This window comes from Atractosteus spatula, chromosome 7 (genome assembly GCF_055471065.1).
Source record: "Atractosteus spatula isolate fAtrSpa1 chromosome 7, fAtrSpa1.hap1, whole genome shotgun sequence".
Classification (NCBI taxonomy): domain Eukaryota; kingdom Metazoa; phylum Chordata; class Actinopteri; order Semionotiformes; family Lepisosteidae; genus Atractosteus; species Atractosteus spatula.
Window position 1 is genome coordinate 4,384,696 of NC_142712.1, and position 17,583 is coordinate 4,402,278.

Sequence of the window (17,583 nt, forward strand, 5' to 3'; positions counted from 1 at the left end):
TTGTTGCTGGAGTTTCAATCATACCCACCGGGCCCAGCAGGGGGTGCCCGGAGAGACGCGTGATTCCAGGAGCCGGAGCTGTGACCCTCAAGGGCCGAGGCCAGCGAGCCTCTCTGGAGACTTCTGCTCGTCCAATTGGGCGGTTAATGAGACCCTCGGCGCGGTAATTGAGGGTCCGGGTGGGAGGAAAACCAGGCACCTCACACAACCCCCCCGGAAAGTGGAGCAGCGTGTGAAAAACAGATCACAGACACCACCACCATTTCCCGACCCACCGGAAAAAAAGTGGTGTTTTCAAGTACCAGTTTTTATGTTTGCTAAACACAGACAGTTTGCCGGGATAGGCCCTGGCTACCCAGCGACCCTGTGCTGGACAAAGCCGCGAGATGATGGAGGCAAAACGGACAAGCATCGACACAGACAGACGTCAGTCCAGGAGAGTAGTAGCTCTATCTAAAATAAAGTTATGTGTAGCACAGAGTGGTGTTCTTTTCATGTAATTGTACTGCAGATAGAATTATTATCCAGAATAAGCTAAACTCCAAGAGGACATTTCTTTTAAAACAAAGTTGTTTAATCTTTCGTACAGGGGTTACATTTGACATCAAGCCCAAAGATTTAAAGTTTACGTACAACAACAGGGCCCGCGTTGAATAAGTAATTAACTGCTTTCATAATGACATGAAAATACATTTAGATCCATACAGACTATTATAAAACGTCCCTAGCATTAACAGAAGCGCAATTTTTTCTCAAGCAGTGAAGACTAATCTAGAACAGGAACACCTAACCCGAGAATGCACGGTACGCTGCAGTGCTAGCCCCTATATATTCAATTACCCTACATTTCTGGAAAACTAAAATTATGCTTAGTGTCCCCAAAAACTGTACAGGAAAGAGATGAAAGATTAAAATGTTCTTGTAGATTCACTGACGTCACTGTATCCAAGAGAATGGTACAGGTCAAACGGGTCTGCTGTTGAACAATGTGCACAGTTTTACTTACCGGATACATGCTGGCCCCAAGATGGCAGACACGGGACACCTTAGCAACCTCTCTTAGATAGCCTTGGCAACAGCCTGAGGACAGCAGTATCCCAGCCTTGGGCATTGCAAAGATCGCCAATGACCCAGCATTATTAATGTGCCGCTACTCTTGCCTGGGGGGGGGGGGGGGGTTATCATTGGACCTGAGACCTGTTGATGTGTCTCTGCTATTCCCACATGGTCAGCAGGTGCTGTACAATATAATTCTGTAAAGCCCTCTGTGGTCAACTGTTGCAAAGGGTGCTATAGCAAATGAAGACTGATTGATTGGTGAATTGATGGGTTGATACAATGTTCGTTTTTGGAGTAATTTTGTCTGTGGTCTTTATCACGATAAAAACCAGGCACACAAATGTAAACTGCCTAAATTCGAAAAGTTTGCATTATTTCATCTGTTGTCTGTATACCATGCACTGACAGAAAAGGAGAAAAGGACAATCCTTAACAGGTATTTTTTATGTAGAAAATACTTGATAAATGTTACGAAAAAGTCCCTTCATAATTCACCCTCTGTCCTCTTTCAGTACCAATAATGTTACAGTACCAATTAAAATTATAGTATGTGAGGGGCTTAATTACTCAAAAAAGCTGTTTTGAACAATGTGTAGAACATCAGTAGAAGTGACTAATGCAAAGCAACTATCATTCTAAATTTCGGTGAATGAAAATAGATTTGAAAAACATGGATACTGATGTGCACTTTATTATAGCTAGTAATTTTGATTGTTAAATACCTTAATAACCTTAAATGCTAAATATACTTATTTATGGAGAGTATTGATTTATCATCTTAAAAAAGTGTTTTAAGCAGACCCTTGAAACCCCAGTTCAGAAAAGCTCACACAAATGACCTTGGAAAAGCACAACAGCAGTGTCGCATTAGTTTAAGAATTTAAGATTCATTTGTTTTATATAAACACGAATAAGGAAAAATGTATTCTTGTAATTAGAGTGGTAACATCTCCCTAAAACTGGGTTACCATTTTTGTGTAATCGTTTCGCATGTTTTTAATTGGGCCTTTCTCAGTAGATCTTAGTGCTTGTAGTATTTAGTACTTTTTCTCCTCGATAAAAAGCAGAGGCAAAGAGTTGCAGAACAATTGGAAGGGTCAGCTCGCACACAGATATAGCAAAGGTCCGCATCCCGGCAGGAGCAGGAGATAAACTTGGTCTGATGCTCAGAGTGCTAGACATTCAGCTCCAGGTTACAAAAGTGATTCTAACGTGAGCGTCGCAAAGGAGCTCCCCTCAGTTTCAGCACAGGCGGCCTCAGCCTACTTCTGAGAGCACTGGGAAGGGGTGGGGGTTGGGCGCGGAGAGCGTCGCGAGAGGTCGTTAAGAGTTGCTGGAGTTCTCCGTGAACGCGTTGGCCCCAAAGCCGGCAGAGTTCGCGGAAGGGAAGGGCACGGCATCGTCAGCGGTGCTGCCCTCCTCCCGCTTCCTCCCGCCGGCGGCTTCCTGGGAGGGGTTGCTGCCGGCTGTCCTGAAGCTGGGGTCGCTCCGGGCTTCGCTGTTCTGCAGGGGCAGCAGGGCCTTGTGTCTCATCAGGCTGTCGCCGCTGTCCTTGCCCTCCAGGGAGCTCTTCCTCCGGCTGTACCTGACGGCCACGGAATTCTTCCGGGGCTCCTCGAAGCTGAGAGAGAGCATCACCTTGCCGCTGCCGAAGCTCACCGTCTGCTTGCAAGCCCTCTGCGGCCCCGCCGGGGGGAGGTCCTGGTCCTCGTTGCTCTTGAAGCTGATGGAGGACGACGGTGTGGACACCGAGGAGCCGCCGACGCTGTTGGACCTCTTGCGCGAGACGGCGCTGCGCCGCAGCGTCGCCCGGGCCGCCACCTTGAAGGCGTGAGCCGCGGTGCTGCAGCGCACCTCCTCGATCGTGTTCCTGGACGGCTTGAAGAGGATGATGTAGACCTTGTTGAAGAAGATGCAGGCCAGGAGCCCGAAGCTGGAGGCCAAGATGGCGATGACCTCCACGGCCGACACAAACTTGCCATAGGTGCTGACGTAGGCAGGGATGAAGGAGATCCAGACGATGAAGAAGATAAGCATGCTGAAGGTGATGAACTTGGCCTCGTTGAAGTTCTCTGGCAGTTTGCGGGACTTGAAGGCAAAGAAGAAGCAGACCGCGGCCAGCAGGCAGGTGTACCCGATGAGGAACCCCAGTGCCATGAGGGAGCCCTCATTGCAGGTGATGAAAATGATCTCGTCCATGTCATGGTTGCTGTAGCTCTCGGGTGGTGCGTTGTAGAGCCAGACCACGCAGATCATGATCTGCACGAATGTGCACATGAAGACCAGGAGGAACTGCAGGTTCAGCCCCCACCACTTGCGATGAAGGCTGGTGGGGATCTTGGCTTCGAAGACCAGCAGCACCCGGTTGGTCTTGACCAGGATGCAGGAGATGCAGAGCACAAAGCTGATCCCGAAGGCCGGCTGCCGGAGCCGGCAGGTCCAGTCCTGGGGCTCCCCAATGAAGATCAGAGAGCTGGAGAAGCAGCAGATGAGAGAGAACAGCAGGAGGTAGGAGAGCTCCCTGTTGGTGGCCTTCACAATGGGAGTGTTGCGGAACTTCACAAAGACCCCCAGGACAAAGGAGGTCAGGAAAACCCCCAGCACCGCGAACAGGGTCAGCGCAATCCCAAAGGGTTCGGTCCACGAGAGAAACTCGATCTCCTTGAGAAGACAGGACGTATGGTTTTCATTGGACCACGAGTTGTTGGGGCACTTGGTGCACACACTCGCATCTGAAACACAAACAAACAGAAAGTGTATTTTCTTAATAAAAAAAAAAGCTTGCTTTGAAGGATATGTTGAATACAGAGTTTCTGAGGCTATCAAAACAATGAAAACGCTGATGCACTTGTAGCTGATGTTATTTAAATAGATTTTGCTTTGAGAACGAACACAGGCTTTTCGCAGTACATGGAGAGCTTGATACGCTTTATTGTCTTCCTTTCCGCGGCATCTCCTCACCTTTGTGATCGCTGAACTCCCCATCAGAGCACTGCTTACACTCAAAGCAACACGTCGGCTCGCCATCGATGATCCCTTTTCGGGTTCCCGGCTCACAGTCTTCACTGCAATTTGAAAATGGGACCTAAATCATGGAAGAAAACTGGAGAACGTCAAAGCCTGAAAAGTAACACTCATCTTCCTCACACCCTTATACCTGAAGGAATCCTGGCGTGCAGAAAGATAAAGAGAGGAATAAGGTCCACAGGTAGTCCTGTATCAGCTCGACATTCAAATACAGCTGCTAGTTAAATAGAATGGAAAGAAGATAAGATCACTTTACTGGCCATATACAATTTCTTGTATTAGGAATTTGTCAAAGAGACAGTGCTTGCATTATTGATCCTTGTCACAGATGTTTCAGCAATACAGATGTTTTTAAACGACTGGTCTTCTACAGTAATTTAGATAAATCAGCCACTTCTAGATGCTTCAAGAAGAAGTATCGAGAAATGGCCTAATCCTCTATTCTCCTATCAGACAAGAATCCTCTCTGATACAATTCACTCAGAGAACTCTTCTATAACGAGCGGAACAATGCAGTAACGCTCTGAGATATACGAATATGGGGCCAAAGCCTCTGAGGACACAATCTGACAGGGTGAGTCATTTCCCAGTTATCTAAACATTCAACAAAGTGATTGAAGGGCACCTACGACTTTACTGTAGCCGTTCCACAGTATCTTGGACTTATCGATGAAGAGGCGAGAGCCTTTCTCAGCATGCATGTTGTAGTGGCCGATTTCCTCGAAGACAACAGAGCCGTCCTCCAGGGACCGGTGCCAGTTCACAATGGTGTAGTTACCCAGCAGGTCTCCACTCTCGTCGAAGTCCACCTGCTCCCCCATGCTGTTGGTGAAGTTCAAGTGTCTGAGCTGCTTAAGAACCTGTAAAGAATCAGATCTTAGCCCTTAGCCCTTTTTTTTTATTTGCAATGCATTTCCAGTCAAAATCAATGGAATAACATCAACTGAATATAATTCAAATCCAAATAATGAACCACAATCTGAAAAGTGTGAAGATTTCAACCACCCGGCAAAGCAAAACCCCACATTCTGCCCAGTGTTTGAGTGAAAATACTCTAGTATTCTATGAGAGTGAAATGAAACAGGCTTGTTAACAGGGTTAGCACTGTTTGCATATTTCTTCCTCGGCATATGTTGTTTTTTAAAATAAAGCCAATGTTCAGATAAACAAACAAAACAAGCTCAGAGCTCCTTCACCCCTCTTCTAAATTGTTTCAATACCCCTGAACAAGAGACGCAACAGAGAGGGACAGAGACACAGCAGGAGACCCCTGTGTGGGCCAGTCTGGTTCATGGGAAAATCTAAAGTTCTCAGCCTCGCGTTTCAGGCACTTGACTACTGAGGAGGAGTATTTGATTTTTCACGAAGGTTCTAATTATCAAGAAACCTTAAGATTAAAGTCTTAATCTATTAAGATATACCTCCCAGCTAAAGGCAATGCTTATAAAGGTGACTTACAACATGCAAAACTGAGACCGTGCCTTCAAAGAAGCCTGGACCAGATTTGACCCAGAGTGAACTCCATGTCTCACCTGCCACGCTTCCACTTTCTTGATGTCAGCACAAGAGCCATTGGTGAATAGCCCCTTCCCTGGAGTGCAGGTGAGGATGTCCTGGAGGGCATGGGCGATGGAGTAGACAGCAACATACACGTTGTAGGAGATGCGCAGGTGAGTGTAGTCCAGGTAGGGAGTCTCAACGCTGTTGATGTCCTCCTCCCCTGTACAAGGCGGTCTGACGTTTGCACTGCCGTTTCCCCTCGAGGGGTTTCTGGGGCTGTCTTCCAGATAGCAGTTGAAGGTTTCTTGCCAGAACTCCCTGACAAACTCGTTATGTACGGACTTCTTGGGCTGCACCTGCTGCAGGAAGTTCCTGAAGCCGGGGATCTGCCCGGCTCTGAGGGCGAAGCCGATGGTGCCCCCGACCACGTGGAAGAACTCCGGCTTTGCGATCAGGGAGGAGCTGGCCCAGGCCTCGCTGGCCAGCCAGATGCGGTCGGTGATGTTCCTCTTCACGATCTCCTTGATAAGAGGCTCCATGTCTGGGCCGCTGGCGAAGACCGCAATGACCTTGGCTTTGGACTCCTGGATACGGTCCACGATTCCCTGGATGCGCTCCTCCTCGAAGTACTGAGAAATGAGCTCATTCAGGTGGATGCAGATGTCCCTGTCCTCCACCTCCTTCTCAAACTTCTCAATGCCAGGCCGGCCATAGTCATCGTCTGAGGCCACAGCTATCACCCAGTTCCACTGAAAGAAGTCAATGATATCGGCCATGGCGGTGGCCTGGTGCTCGTCTGTGGGAATGGTCCTCATGAAGGACTTGTACTGGTTCTTGTTGCTCAGCAGGCGACTGGAAGACGCGTAGCTGACCTTCAACAAGGCAGAAAACACTGCAAGGTAAGAGCCCTGGGCGATTTGGACAGGTGGCATACTTTTTGTTCTGAGAGCTGTGGAGCTACAAAGCAGGTTCAAAAAATAATATCAAAAACATGTAAATTGAACTATATATTTTTTGGTTTGCCATGTTTTGTCTTAATGTAAGACACTGGAAAAGAGATGTATACACAACCTGGAAGTATTTGTACATTTTGCTATGCTGTATTATTTATACCGTATGAAACATGCTTATTGCTACATAGCTTTTTTAAATGTAGGATAGTTTTCATATTTTTCACGGAAATCCCCTTCAAACTCTATGACATTAAACTGCAAATACTACAGGTTGGTTGCATACAATAGATTTCTGATAGACAGCTGTCCAAATTTATTTTTTACCCTGTAAATTTATTTTTTTACCCCGCTCTCACAGTGTGAAGACAGAACTGCACAGTGTCTCTCGTCACATGCGAGAGGAGACTTGCCGATAAATCATAAGCTGGTTCTAGATGCACTAGAGTGGGCTAAGCTCGCAGCTTGCAGTCTGCTCTGGTTTTGCCTGGCTGCAGATGCCAGATCTGCTCCAGGAAAGACCTCAGTGCAAACACATAGGAACAGTTACAAACGAGAAGAGGCCATTTGGTCCAACAAGCCCATTTGGTAGAGAGTACTTAATCGATCCCAGGATTTCATCCAGTTGTTTCTTGAAAGAAGCCAGGGCATCAACGACAAGGCCAGATACCTCCTTCCATACTTCCAAGAGCCACAAGAAGGCGGCTGCCTCTCTGAGAGTTAACTCCTCTGGCCCCGAGGAAAAAAGACACAGCTGACTCACAAGATCTAAGTGTTCCATTTCTATATAGTTGTAAATCTATGAAGGAACAACATGCCTTCCATTCACGTATAACCTTAGGATACAGCTATTATCTCTCCACCTGCAGCTACATGTTCAAAAAACATCAAGTGTAAGATACAAAATGAAATAGTATTCCAAAACGTGTGTGTTCAGAAGAAATGTAATGGCGCATTGCATTTATTAGATGTCTAATGATGACTATCATATAAATGGATGGTAAAGCATATTTCATTATGCAGACCTACAGTATCTGTTAGTTGCTCTTTATTGTTCTCTATTTGAAGCCAGCTAATAGGATAAATGATTACATTAACAGCAATTAGTGTAGTGTGCCTTCTTTAAAGGGGCCTGGAGAGCTAGCTCATACCTAATTTATTAAGTTGAACATCAACAACACAATAATACATTGTCCAAAAAAACAACTACAGACTTGATTATTACTTCCGTTATCTGTGTCCATCTTGTTTTCTTCAGGAGGGGGGAGTGAGGGATACATTCAGCAGAGTAACGAGGCAGACGCAGTCTGCGGCTGACATGTCTCTGTTGAACAACTCCTCCTCAACCTCCTGCCCTTGCCACACTGCTACCTTTCTAGAGCTGTTGGCCAATAAAATAATGGCAAGTAACGTCCAGTCAGGCTTCGTTACATGTCAGAGGGACCAATCTACTAATGAGCACAGACATGATCACGAACCCACCAATGAGCAGCACGTAGTCTAAGATCGTTAGTACTATTACTGGGCACAGCTACCCCCGCCACTCACCTGCGGGATGTAGAAGAGGCCCAGCAGGTTGGCCACAGCAGTTGACACCCCCGACCCAGTGGCGCCCACCACCGCGATAGTGGAGGGGATGTGCTCCGAGCAGTTACAGAACTCATCCAGGTTGAGCGAGTCGATCTTGTTCTGCGCCACGAAGCTGAGGGTGGCCTCCAGGGCCTTGGACACGGTGTTGCAGGTGTCGAAGATGCGGTACCCCAGCGTGATGTTGGGCAGGAGAGTGCTGCTGTTGTTGATCTCCTCTATGGCGAAGATCATGGCCTGCAGCCAGCGAAACCCCCGGAAGTTATACCTGCGCAGGGACAGCCACAACGTGTTGCTCTGTGGTTGGGGCTCGGAGAGATGGGTATCTGGTGCTACAGGTGGGGGGGGGTGCTGAGGGGGTCAGTCAAGCTGGAGAGCTGGAGGAAAGGATGGGTGTTGCAAGGTGTGCAAGAGGCGAGACCCTGGGGAACAGACAGCAGCTACTGTACATCTCACCTGGATTCTGTTTCCCACTTTCAAACCTGAACAACAGGCAGGAAGCAAGAAAGGACCTGACCCACCTTGCTCCATTGGGACAAGCAGCTAACCTGTACCAGAACCTCTCCCGTCCATCTCTGGTACAACCCCAGGGAGCTGGCCCTTGGCAATACAATCCCTTTCCTCAGCTGTTGACTGCTGGAAGCACAAACGTCTGCCTCTAAACCTGGTCTTACCCTGCCTACTGCTTTCACATCAAGTTACTGATATGAGGCAATGCCATGAAAGGGTTTTCTCTTGTGTAAGGTAGATGAGGCAGGACTGGCCGACAGTTTTCCACTCGTGCCCTGCCTCTGTCTCCTGCACGGCGTACTGTAAACCGCTGCAACATCTGTTTTTCTATGGAACAGGAAATGTCTGTTTCCCACAGAGAGAAAACACCAGGAGTGAGCATGATATTGATATTCAGGTGGTGCCCGATGTTGAACCTGTTGCACTTTACAAAGATAGGGTGAGGCTGTGAGAGATTACAAGAAGAGATGGAGGGACATGTTTGTAAAAGCTTCAAGGGGAAAGTCAGAACATATTTGGTTATCTGGTGAGAAAAAGAGGGTGGTAACAGCACAGTGGTAACGGTTCAGCTCCTAACACTGGACAGAAACCTGACAAATAGAAATTCCAATGCAGTCAAACTGCCTGAACCCTCAGAGATTCAGACTAAAGACCTGGACCATGCTAAACAAAAGTCTATACATGGATTCCTCATCTTACTGTTATAGATACCTTGTACGAAATGCACGATCGCAAAACCACTTTGTGCTTTGTGACAGCAAAGCTGAAGAACAGAATGATCTTGTGAATTTAGGAGAGAGGCTGTTTCTGGAGGGCTGTCTATTAACTTACCACCCAGTAAGTGCATTAAACTGTTTTTTGTCAAGTTGAAAGCAACAGAATTGTAGTACTGTAGGTGGACTCTTGAGTGGCTGAGCTGGGAATGGTTTTTGCTCAAGTACAGGTTGAGGTCTATGGTTGTGGGTTCGAACCCGGGTCATGTGCACAAGTGGCCGGGCTGTGCTGGGGGTAGGATGAGATAAGCCAGCCAGGGCTGTCTCAGCCCTCAGCGACACAGCGCCCCCTGTGGCCTACCAGGCTCTTGCAGGCAGGAGGGACACACCTCTGCTCTGATTGGTGCAGGACCTCCAGTAGGGTTTGGCAAAGCCCATGATGCACTGAAAGATGAGCGGCTCTCTCTGTTCAACTACATTTCCTCACTCTCCCCTGTGTGCAGCCACAGCGATTGTAATTGGGTGCCAGTACATGAGTAACACACAACTGGCACCTCCAAATTGGGGGTGTGCCTGAAAACAAAAACTGGAAAACCTGCTAGACAAAATAATCCAGAGATCTCCTCATTTGCTCATCCCCTTACTGATCAGTGAACCTCCTGTAGTCACTTCCCAACACTGGGGGCTCGCTGAGGGCTCTGTTTTTCAGTGCTACTGTTATCAATACATAATAGATAGTAAATGTCCATCCCTATGTTTCAGTCACGCATTTTCTGGCTAACAGAGCAAGGAGGAACACTACTCAGCAAACTGAGAAATTACTACGTACTGATGTTTGACACACAGGACACGAAGATCTGCAGGTGTTTCTTGGGAAAAGCCTCAAACAAAACCAGAACCTGTGCACAAATTAGAAGAGGCTTTTTTAGATTTTTTTGTTTTCAAACAAGGAATTACTTTTGGCATCCGGAAATAAACAAAATCGTACAATCCTGATTCTCTTCCTCTCCCTACCCAAAATAATTGCTTACATTAGAATTTCTGCAGTTGCAGGAAACCGTGACAATAACAAAAAAAATGAGATACTGAGCGGATCACTATGGATATGCCTTTTTTTCCCCTGGTAAAATTTTATTGAAGATAGGCTTCTTCTGAAATCCCACAATAAAAGTATGATTCGGGGCTGCAGAGAAACAAGGAGCCACATCCCCTGGGAACAAGACTGTAAGTTTAGACCCATCACTCACAGACTGTAGGACCACTCAATACTTCCTCCCCTCTCGTCTCCGAGGTTCTCAATTCATCTGCTTAACTGAATTACTCGCTCAGACTGATGATGATTTCAGATGCTCATATAAAATCTTACTTGGAAGCCTCTGTGGTTTCTACTGCACCTTACACTCACCATTTCCAACAAACTCTATCCGGACCACACCGCAGCGTGGAAAACACCTAGGATCTTCTGTCATCTCAGAGTGAGCTGCGCGGGGAGGTGTGAACAAGAATTTAAAACGTGCTACCAGTTGACAGAGTTTTCTGAGTTTAGCATCATAAAAAGGAAGTGTAGGTTTATGAATGCAAGAAAATTGAACAGGCAACTGAAAGTGCAGTTTCTGTCTCTTTGGGTTATGTGGGTCTTTGAAGAAAGTGACCCTCAATACGCTCAAAAACACGAGGAAAGAAAAAATACCTAGCATTAGCAAAATTTTAATTTTAAAACATTCTGTTACAAAGCATTCCAGTGTCAAATAACACTTGAATACTCTAACGTCTCTAAATTATCTATAGTCTGTGTTTAGCTTGTATCATGTTTAAGCAGGACCTTAAATATATTTTAAATATATTTCTTGAATCTTATATTTTTTTATTACTGAGTCTCAGTTCATGCGATTTCACGAATGACTGTTTCGAAATCTGTGATGACTCATGCAGTCCAGTCATCCTGTGAGCTCTGATCAAAGGAGCAGATGGCCAAAAGTCCATCCTGAAGAAACTATAAAACAACGAGTGGTTTCTGAAACGTCATCAGCACCATGATTGAAGACTGGACAGTTTAGAGTTACCTCAGCTTCTGCTTTTCACTGTTATTTCATCTGGTCTCACTGTTAATTTATCTAATTACTGGGGTGTGTTAGGATGGTACAGTATGTGTAGATGTGTTGGAAGGAAGCTGTTTGTTATTGGCTCTAAGATTGATATCTTTTAATTCTATGAGCTCACCAAACCAGATTCCGTGCAGCGGGTTGCTGTGGCAATAAAGTATCGAATTGATTTCTCCATTGCTTAACTCTTCCCTTTCACGATCTCTGTGCTGATCCTGAATGAAGCCAAGGCATTTCATCAGGGCTTAGGAAGAAAGCTTAGTGGCTGCGAGTTATCAATGACCTTTTGACATTGCATCGATAATGGCCCGCCTCATTTCCAGTCGTTTTTGGAACTGAACTGGGACAAGAATAGAGAGTCCTGATCAGGGACAGTGTGTCTGCAACCTACATACAGCTCATCTGTCTCCCCCCCTGGATGGGACAATGGTCTATTGCAGAGATTAACCTCCAACTCGAGCAGGGCAGGTCCCCACTGGTACAGCCAAGTAGACTGGAGCCCCTGGGGTACAGCACCTCACTCAAGGTATAACAACAGTGGGATTCAAACCCCCGCCCGACCCGTCGGTTCTGAGCCCGACATCATACCCACTCTGTTGCGCCCCCAGCCGGCTAGGCGGCTGTAGAGGCAGAAGCGCTTCTACCAATTCACTGCGCTTCAAAAACACGAGGTAAAGACCATGCAGGCGTCGTCCCCGACCTTCCCACTGCGTGGTTTCAGAGCTCGAGCGTACTGCGCAGGCAGGACAGGGCAGCGGCCTACCTCACGCACTCGGTGGACTCGGGCCTGGTGGCGAGGTCCTGGTCCTTGGACGCCACGCCGAAGTGAATGGGGAAGAGCCCCCCCAGGATGATGTCTCCTTTCTTCTGCGCCCGCTGGTGGGGGCCGTAGGTGGAGATGACGCAGCTGGACCCCAGCAGGACCAGGTAGGACAGGTAGACTTTCATGGTCGTCGGGTCCAGCAGCTTCAGGCTTCTCGGGAAACTCAGAGGTTACTTGTCAGGGCTCGGGCTTCTGGGGCCCTTGTCCATACCGCTCAGGCGGCCACACCAAAGACGGGTCACTCGAGGAGCGGCTGCCCATCTAGACTCGTCCCCGAAGGCCCACTCCACACCCCCGCTCCCAAACAGCACTGGCCAGGCGTCATGTTGGGACTGTCCTCATTACCGTTACCTACAGAGCACGGGACACAATCACAGTGCGGCATTAATCAGTCTCGCACAGGAAATTACCTGCACTGCTTAGGGCCCTTTGTCTCCAGGGCCCTTGTTAAAGTGGAGACACGTCAGAAGAGAAAACAATTACTTGCTCCATGATCAGAGTTCAGAGATTAATCCGGAAATGGCATTACTGATGTTCAGTGACCTTAACTTATACCGTATTATACTGAGATCCGCTCGCAATGTTGCTGCCTAGTGAAGTGTTTTTCTTCTACATGTTGTTCATCTTGTTTTTTTTTTATCCTGTGTTATGTATATTTCCAAACATTTTTTATCACATTATGAAAAGGGACTCAGCAAATGCTCACACCTATTTACAGTATCTACCGTGGAGAAGTAAGACACAGTCAGACAGCAGAGACTGAGCCCCACATGTCCCTGGAGTCCATATCAAGGGGTGGGCACCGGTCTTTGTTTTATCTGAACAGCGTTGAGAAGCCATGAGGCCTGTGAAAGCCTCTGGTGCAAGAGACGTGCCTGTCCCTTAGTGGAGCCCCACGTGGGGGCAGGGAGGGGGGCGGCGAAGGACAACGATCGGTGCTCCGAGAGGCAGTCACATCCCTGTAGCCTTATTCCACACCAGGCCTCTGCCATCACCCGGGCGCTGGTGTGATTCGCGCCCTGCCACGTCTCATTGACCTGCAGAGAGGGACTAATTGCGTTGGAAAAATGCAGGGGCAGGAGTGTGCTAATGAACTGAGCCTTGCCACTTGTGATGCTGGAAAAAAGATTGAACACAGATTGTACAGAGGTTGATTACCGTTGCCAATTACCGATCGCACACCACATGTATGCGGCAGAATGCGTAGAGCACAGCCAGACTGCTGCAGTCACTTCATCAATACATTCATGGTGTTATTATAGAAGACGTCTTTCCAAAAGGGACATTTTATCATGCAAAAAACGGAGAATATGTATTATAGATATGACACTCCTTTTGTCCTTCTCCTCTAGGTAGAACAGTAGCTTGATTTTTTAAACCAACACAGATTGTATATTCACCTGTTAATCATTTACACCTGAAACATTTATTAATTCGTTTTGAGCTCTAATTTTTCCGGTTTCTGAGTAGAAGAAACTACTGAATGCTTAGGTCATTGCAGAACATTTTAGCACCCTAATCCTGTCAGGGAACAGAGCGTGCTTTGGCAGATACTTTACGTGCCGACATGTATGTTGCAAAGACAGCGGAAACTCACATCCGATGTATTCAGGGTAGAGTTGACAGAATATAAAAAAAAGAAGCGATGTTAAGTGTTTTACAGTATAAAATGAACGTTCTCGGTTGCTGTTGAATGCAGGGTGAAACCTGCCGTGCACACACACGCCGTCTGGACAGCCCACGGTACACAGACATGGAGAAACAGCACAGGACAGCTCTGGCGCAGGCAGCGTGTGTATTTTGTCATCTGTCTGAATCATGATCAAAGAAATGCTACAGAATAGGAAGAATGGACGTGCATACTTCCTTCAAACAGCTTACACTTAGTATTTACAAACGTACAGTAGAGTCGGAGGAAGACCTAATAAATAATAATAATTCTTTACACTTATATAGCGCTGTTCTGGACTTGATCCAAGCCGTGTGTTTCATCTTGTTGATGGCTTGCAGAAACCAATGGCAGTATAAGCTGCACCCTATTGCAAGAGCTGCGCCAGCTGTCTCGTCTGGTCTTTCAGACTCTGGTGATTATACACATATCTATTCAAATATATCTTTGAAGGCAAATAGATCAACTCAGAGTCTCGATATAGGTTCATTTAATTGTCCCACTGCCTAATATTTATTGTTATTATAGCTCTGGAAAATGTATGTTCGACAAGATTAACAGATAACAGGAAAGTAGATAAGTAAGGTATTCCTATTTTTAAACGGAAATACATTTGCTTAAAAGCTCCATTTGAGGTTGTGCAAATAATTAAAGTAATAAGACGGCCGTCGCCACTGCTGGAACTGGAGAGCCCTCAGCCATCATTTTCTCAAGACTGGAACACAACGTGTTGAAGGAAACATTTGAGACCTTCAGGATGACTTATTTTGACAGATCATTTTTGAATGGATCAGAGTGAAAGCGTTCCAAGTCTTTAGAAAGCGTCAGTTTAACTGCAGACCAGAACCCCTGGTGGACTGGGGCTTATCGGGAGAGGACAGGAGCAGCCCGTGTTGAGACGGGGTGTGGGCACGATACGCCGGTATACTGACAGCTGATCTGGGACCAAACCCGAGGAGCAAAATCGATGCGGTAGCAATACCTTCAGGTGCCGAAGCCCCGTCCACTACGTATTCACGAAACAGGAAAAGTCAAAATACACCCCGAGTCTTACACTGTTTCTGACTAAAGACGTGAAATTCGTGCTGAAGCTTGTAGAACGTCCACGTTGGGCACGAGCCAAGAAAATTCAGAAGGCTCAACAAAGACGCAAAATATCCAGATATCCTTTAGAAAATGCTAGCTGCCCAATGCAAATTATTGAGCACTTTGTAAATAATTTCGGCGCTGTGAAAACAAAAACTGGCTGTTCATTCGACACAGAAAATATGAAGCATTATAAACTTAATTTTGAGGAAATCGATTTCAGGGTTATAATTCGTAGGTTTTGTTCATACTTTGTCTCGGACAGAGTGAGACAAAACTATATCTGGAGAGCAGAATTAAAAACACACTACAAAAGATTTTTTTTTTCAAAAGTTCAAACAATTAGTTCATAAAAGTTTCCATTCTTGCCTTTAAGGTGCTGGTTTATAATTGTAACCACTAGCCAAAATCTCTGAAGCTGTAGCAGTAATTAAACTTTCATTTTTCACACGACATACAAGCAATTCGGGCAAATAGCTTTAGTTCAGTCCTTCAGTAAAGACTCTGAGAATTCTCTAGTTACCCTAGGCAACTAATTATAATAATATTTCAAGAATAATCAGGAAGTTTTAATAGGTTTTCGTGCGGTGAAAGTGGAATCACAGTGAGAAATAACCTTACCTCAATAAAATGCTCCCAAATGATACGACACGAGTAATACAGGAGCCTTCTATGTTTATAGTGTTAGGATTGTGGCATCAATTTCGTTCACTTCCAGCATTAATTCTTCTCACGGTATCTTTCAGCAAAGGGCAGCTCAGCGGTAACCTCGGTTACACATTAACCGAAGACGATGCCCGAGCGCAGGCTGGCTCTTCAGCGCATTTCGACGAAGTCAGCTTTGCAAGACAAGCCGGCGGCCGGGGGATGAGACGCGCTGTCTTCGCTGGCGCGGAAGGAGGGATCTTCCCCCCGAGGCGCGCAGGAAAAGGCGATCGCCTGCTGAGCTGGTCCTGGCGTGCTGTCCTGTGTCTTGTGGAAATCACAATCCATGTCTGAGTGCTGCCGTGAGGGGAGGGGGTGGGGGAGAGGGCTGCCCCCCTCCCTCCGCCCCGTGTGTTTAACACATTAAACTGGTGAGAACAGCCTGTTACTGGATCAGACGTTATTCCAGCACCTTGTAACAACAGCACACACGGCATTATACACACAGCCCCGGGGTGCACGGCTATTCCGCTGTGCGCTCACAGCCAGGGCTCAGTGGATCTCATAACTACTCTGGAGCCACACTAGTGAGGCCGAGCAGCACACGATGTAACCCAGGAGAACCTTCAGCGGGGAGATCCAGTGCCCCCATCACAAAACCAGCCAATAAAGCAAGCCGGCCACCTGAAGCACACACACGCATTCACTTCAAATGAATCACCTGAGTCTTCTTCTTGTCCCGGTCAGAGATGACAAATATTTATGTATCCCTCTTTCTTTCCCCCCCGAAAAGGACGTAACAACTGGTTTTGTAATTAACTTACAACTTTTCAGCTCCCCTGTGGAGTTTTACAGTGTGGTAAATAAGTTAAAAAAAAAACATTTCTTTCCTAAATACACAGGCTACCACAACAGGGGATTGGGTCCAACTTTGCGTTACCCAAGTAACAGTATTTATTGCGACTCGCACTCCCCACTGCATTAGGTAATGATGAAACAGACACAGGTGAGTATTTACTTTACCCATCATATTAGGGATAAAATCTCCGCTCGCTGCCAGAGATCGTCATGGCTACACGTGAATCTCCGGCCTTCTGCATCACACAGCCATTAGCCCCTGCTGATATCAGGGCAATGTACGAAGTGAGCCTGTCTTGGTTACATGACTTATGATATCAGTAGGTGACAGGAGCTACAAAGCTCTCCAGATATAGGCTACTCCAGTGGTTTCCAACCCTGGTCCTGAAGGAGGACTGTCTCTCCCGATTTCTGTTCCAGATGAGCTCTACATCTGCTAATGAATCTCCAGTGTTAATGAATGATCCACTTTGCTTGTTTAGGTTTCAACTCCTTTCTCCTGCCCCCTCCCCGAGAGTCCATTCTCCTACATTCTACTTCAAGAGTACAGGTTTCAGCACACAGAACCATATGCAATCACTCCGCAACTAGCTTGCCATTATTTCTGTTCAACTTCTGTTCAGATGATCATCTGATGATAACAGACACAGGAGAGAGTGACACTGAATCAGACATGCCCATATTAGTAGTGACACTGTATCACACACACCCGCATTGAGAGTGACACCATATCAGGTGCCCAAGTTGAGCGTGACATTGTATCAGACACGCCTATATTGAGAGTGACATTGTATCAGACACGCCCACACAGAGTGACATTGTATCAGACACACCCGCATTGAGAGTGCCACTCAGTCAGATCACGCCGACACAGAGTGACACTGTATCACACACACCCGCATTGAGAGTGACACTATATCAGGTGCCCATGTTGACCGTGACATTGTATCAGACACGCCCACATTGAGAGTGACAGTCAGATCACGCCCACACAAAGTGACACTGTAGCAGACACACCCATACTGGGAGTGACACTGTGCCAGACATGCTTATA

The 17,583-nt window shown here is 46.7% G+C and overlaps 1 protein-coding gene across 1 annotated transcript; it reads right to left on the minus strand.

The window, feature by feature from the left end:
- Positions 1-2,382: 2,382 nt before the first annotated feature.
- Positions 2,383-12,396, minus strand: casr (calcium sensing receptor). Its single transcript, XM_088921498.1, has 6 exons — positions 12,212-12,396; positions 8,085-8,391; positions 5,619-6,458; positions 4,716-4,946; positions 4,021-4,144; positions 2,383-3,791 (listed from the first exon to the last, which is right to left on the minus strand). Exons 1-6 carry the CDS (start codon positions 12,394-12,396, stop codon positions 2,383-2,385), a joined length of 3,096 nt encoding a protein of 1,031 aa, XP_088777624.1.
- Between the last annotated feature and the right edge of the window lie 5,187 nt (positions 12,397-17,583).

Excerpts from the sequence above, each read along its gene's own strand:
- casr (XM_088921498.1), bottom strand. The coding sequence starts at position 12,396 with ATGAAAGTCTACCTGTCCTACCTGGTCCTGCTGGGGTCCAGCTGCGTC. Across the intron at positions 4,947-5,618 it reads AGAAAGTGGAAGCGTGGCAG|GTTCTTAAGCAGCTCAGACA; the intron begins GTGAGACATGGA and ends GATTCTTTACAG. Across the intron at positions 3,792-4,020 it reads GGAGTTCAGCGATCACAAAG|ATGCGAGTGTGTGCACCAAG; the intron begins GTGAGGAGATGC and ends TTTGTGTTTCAG.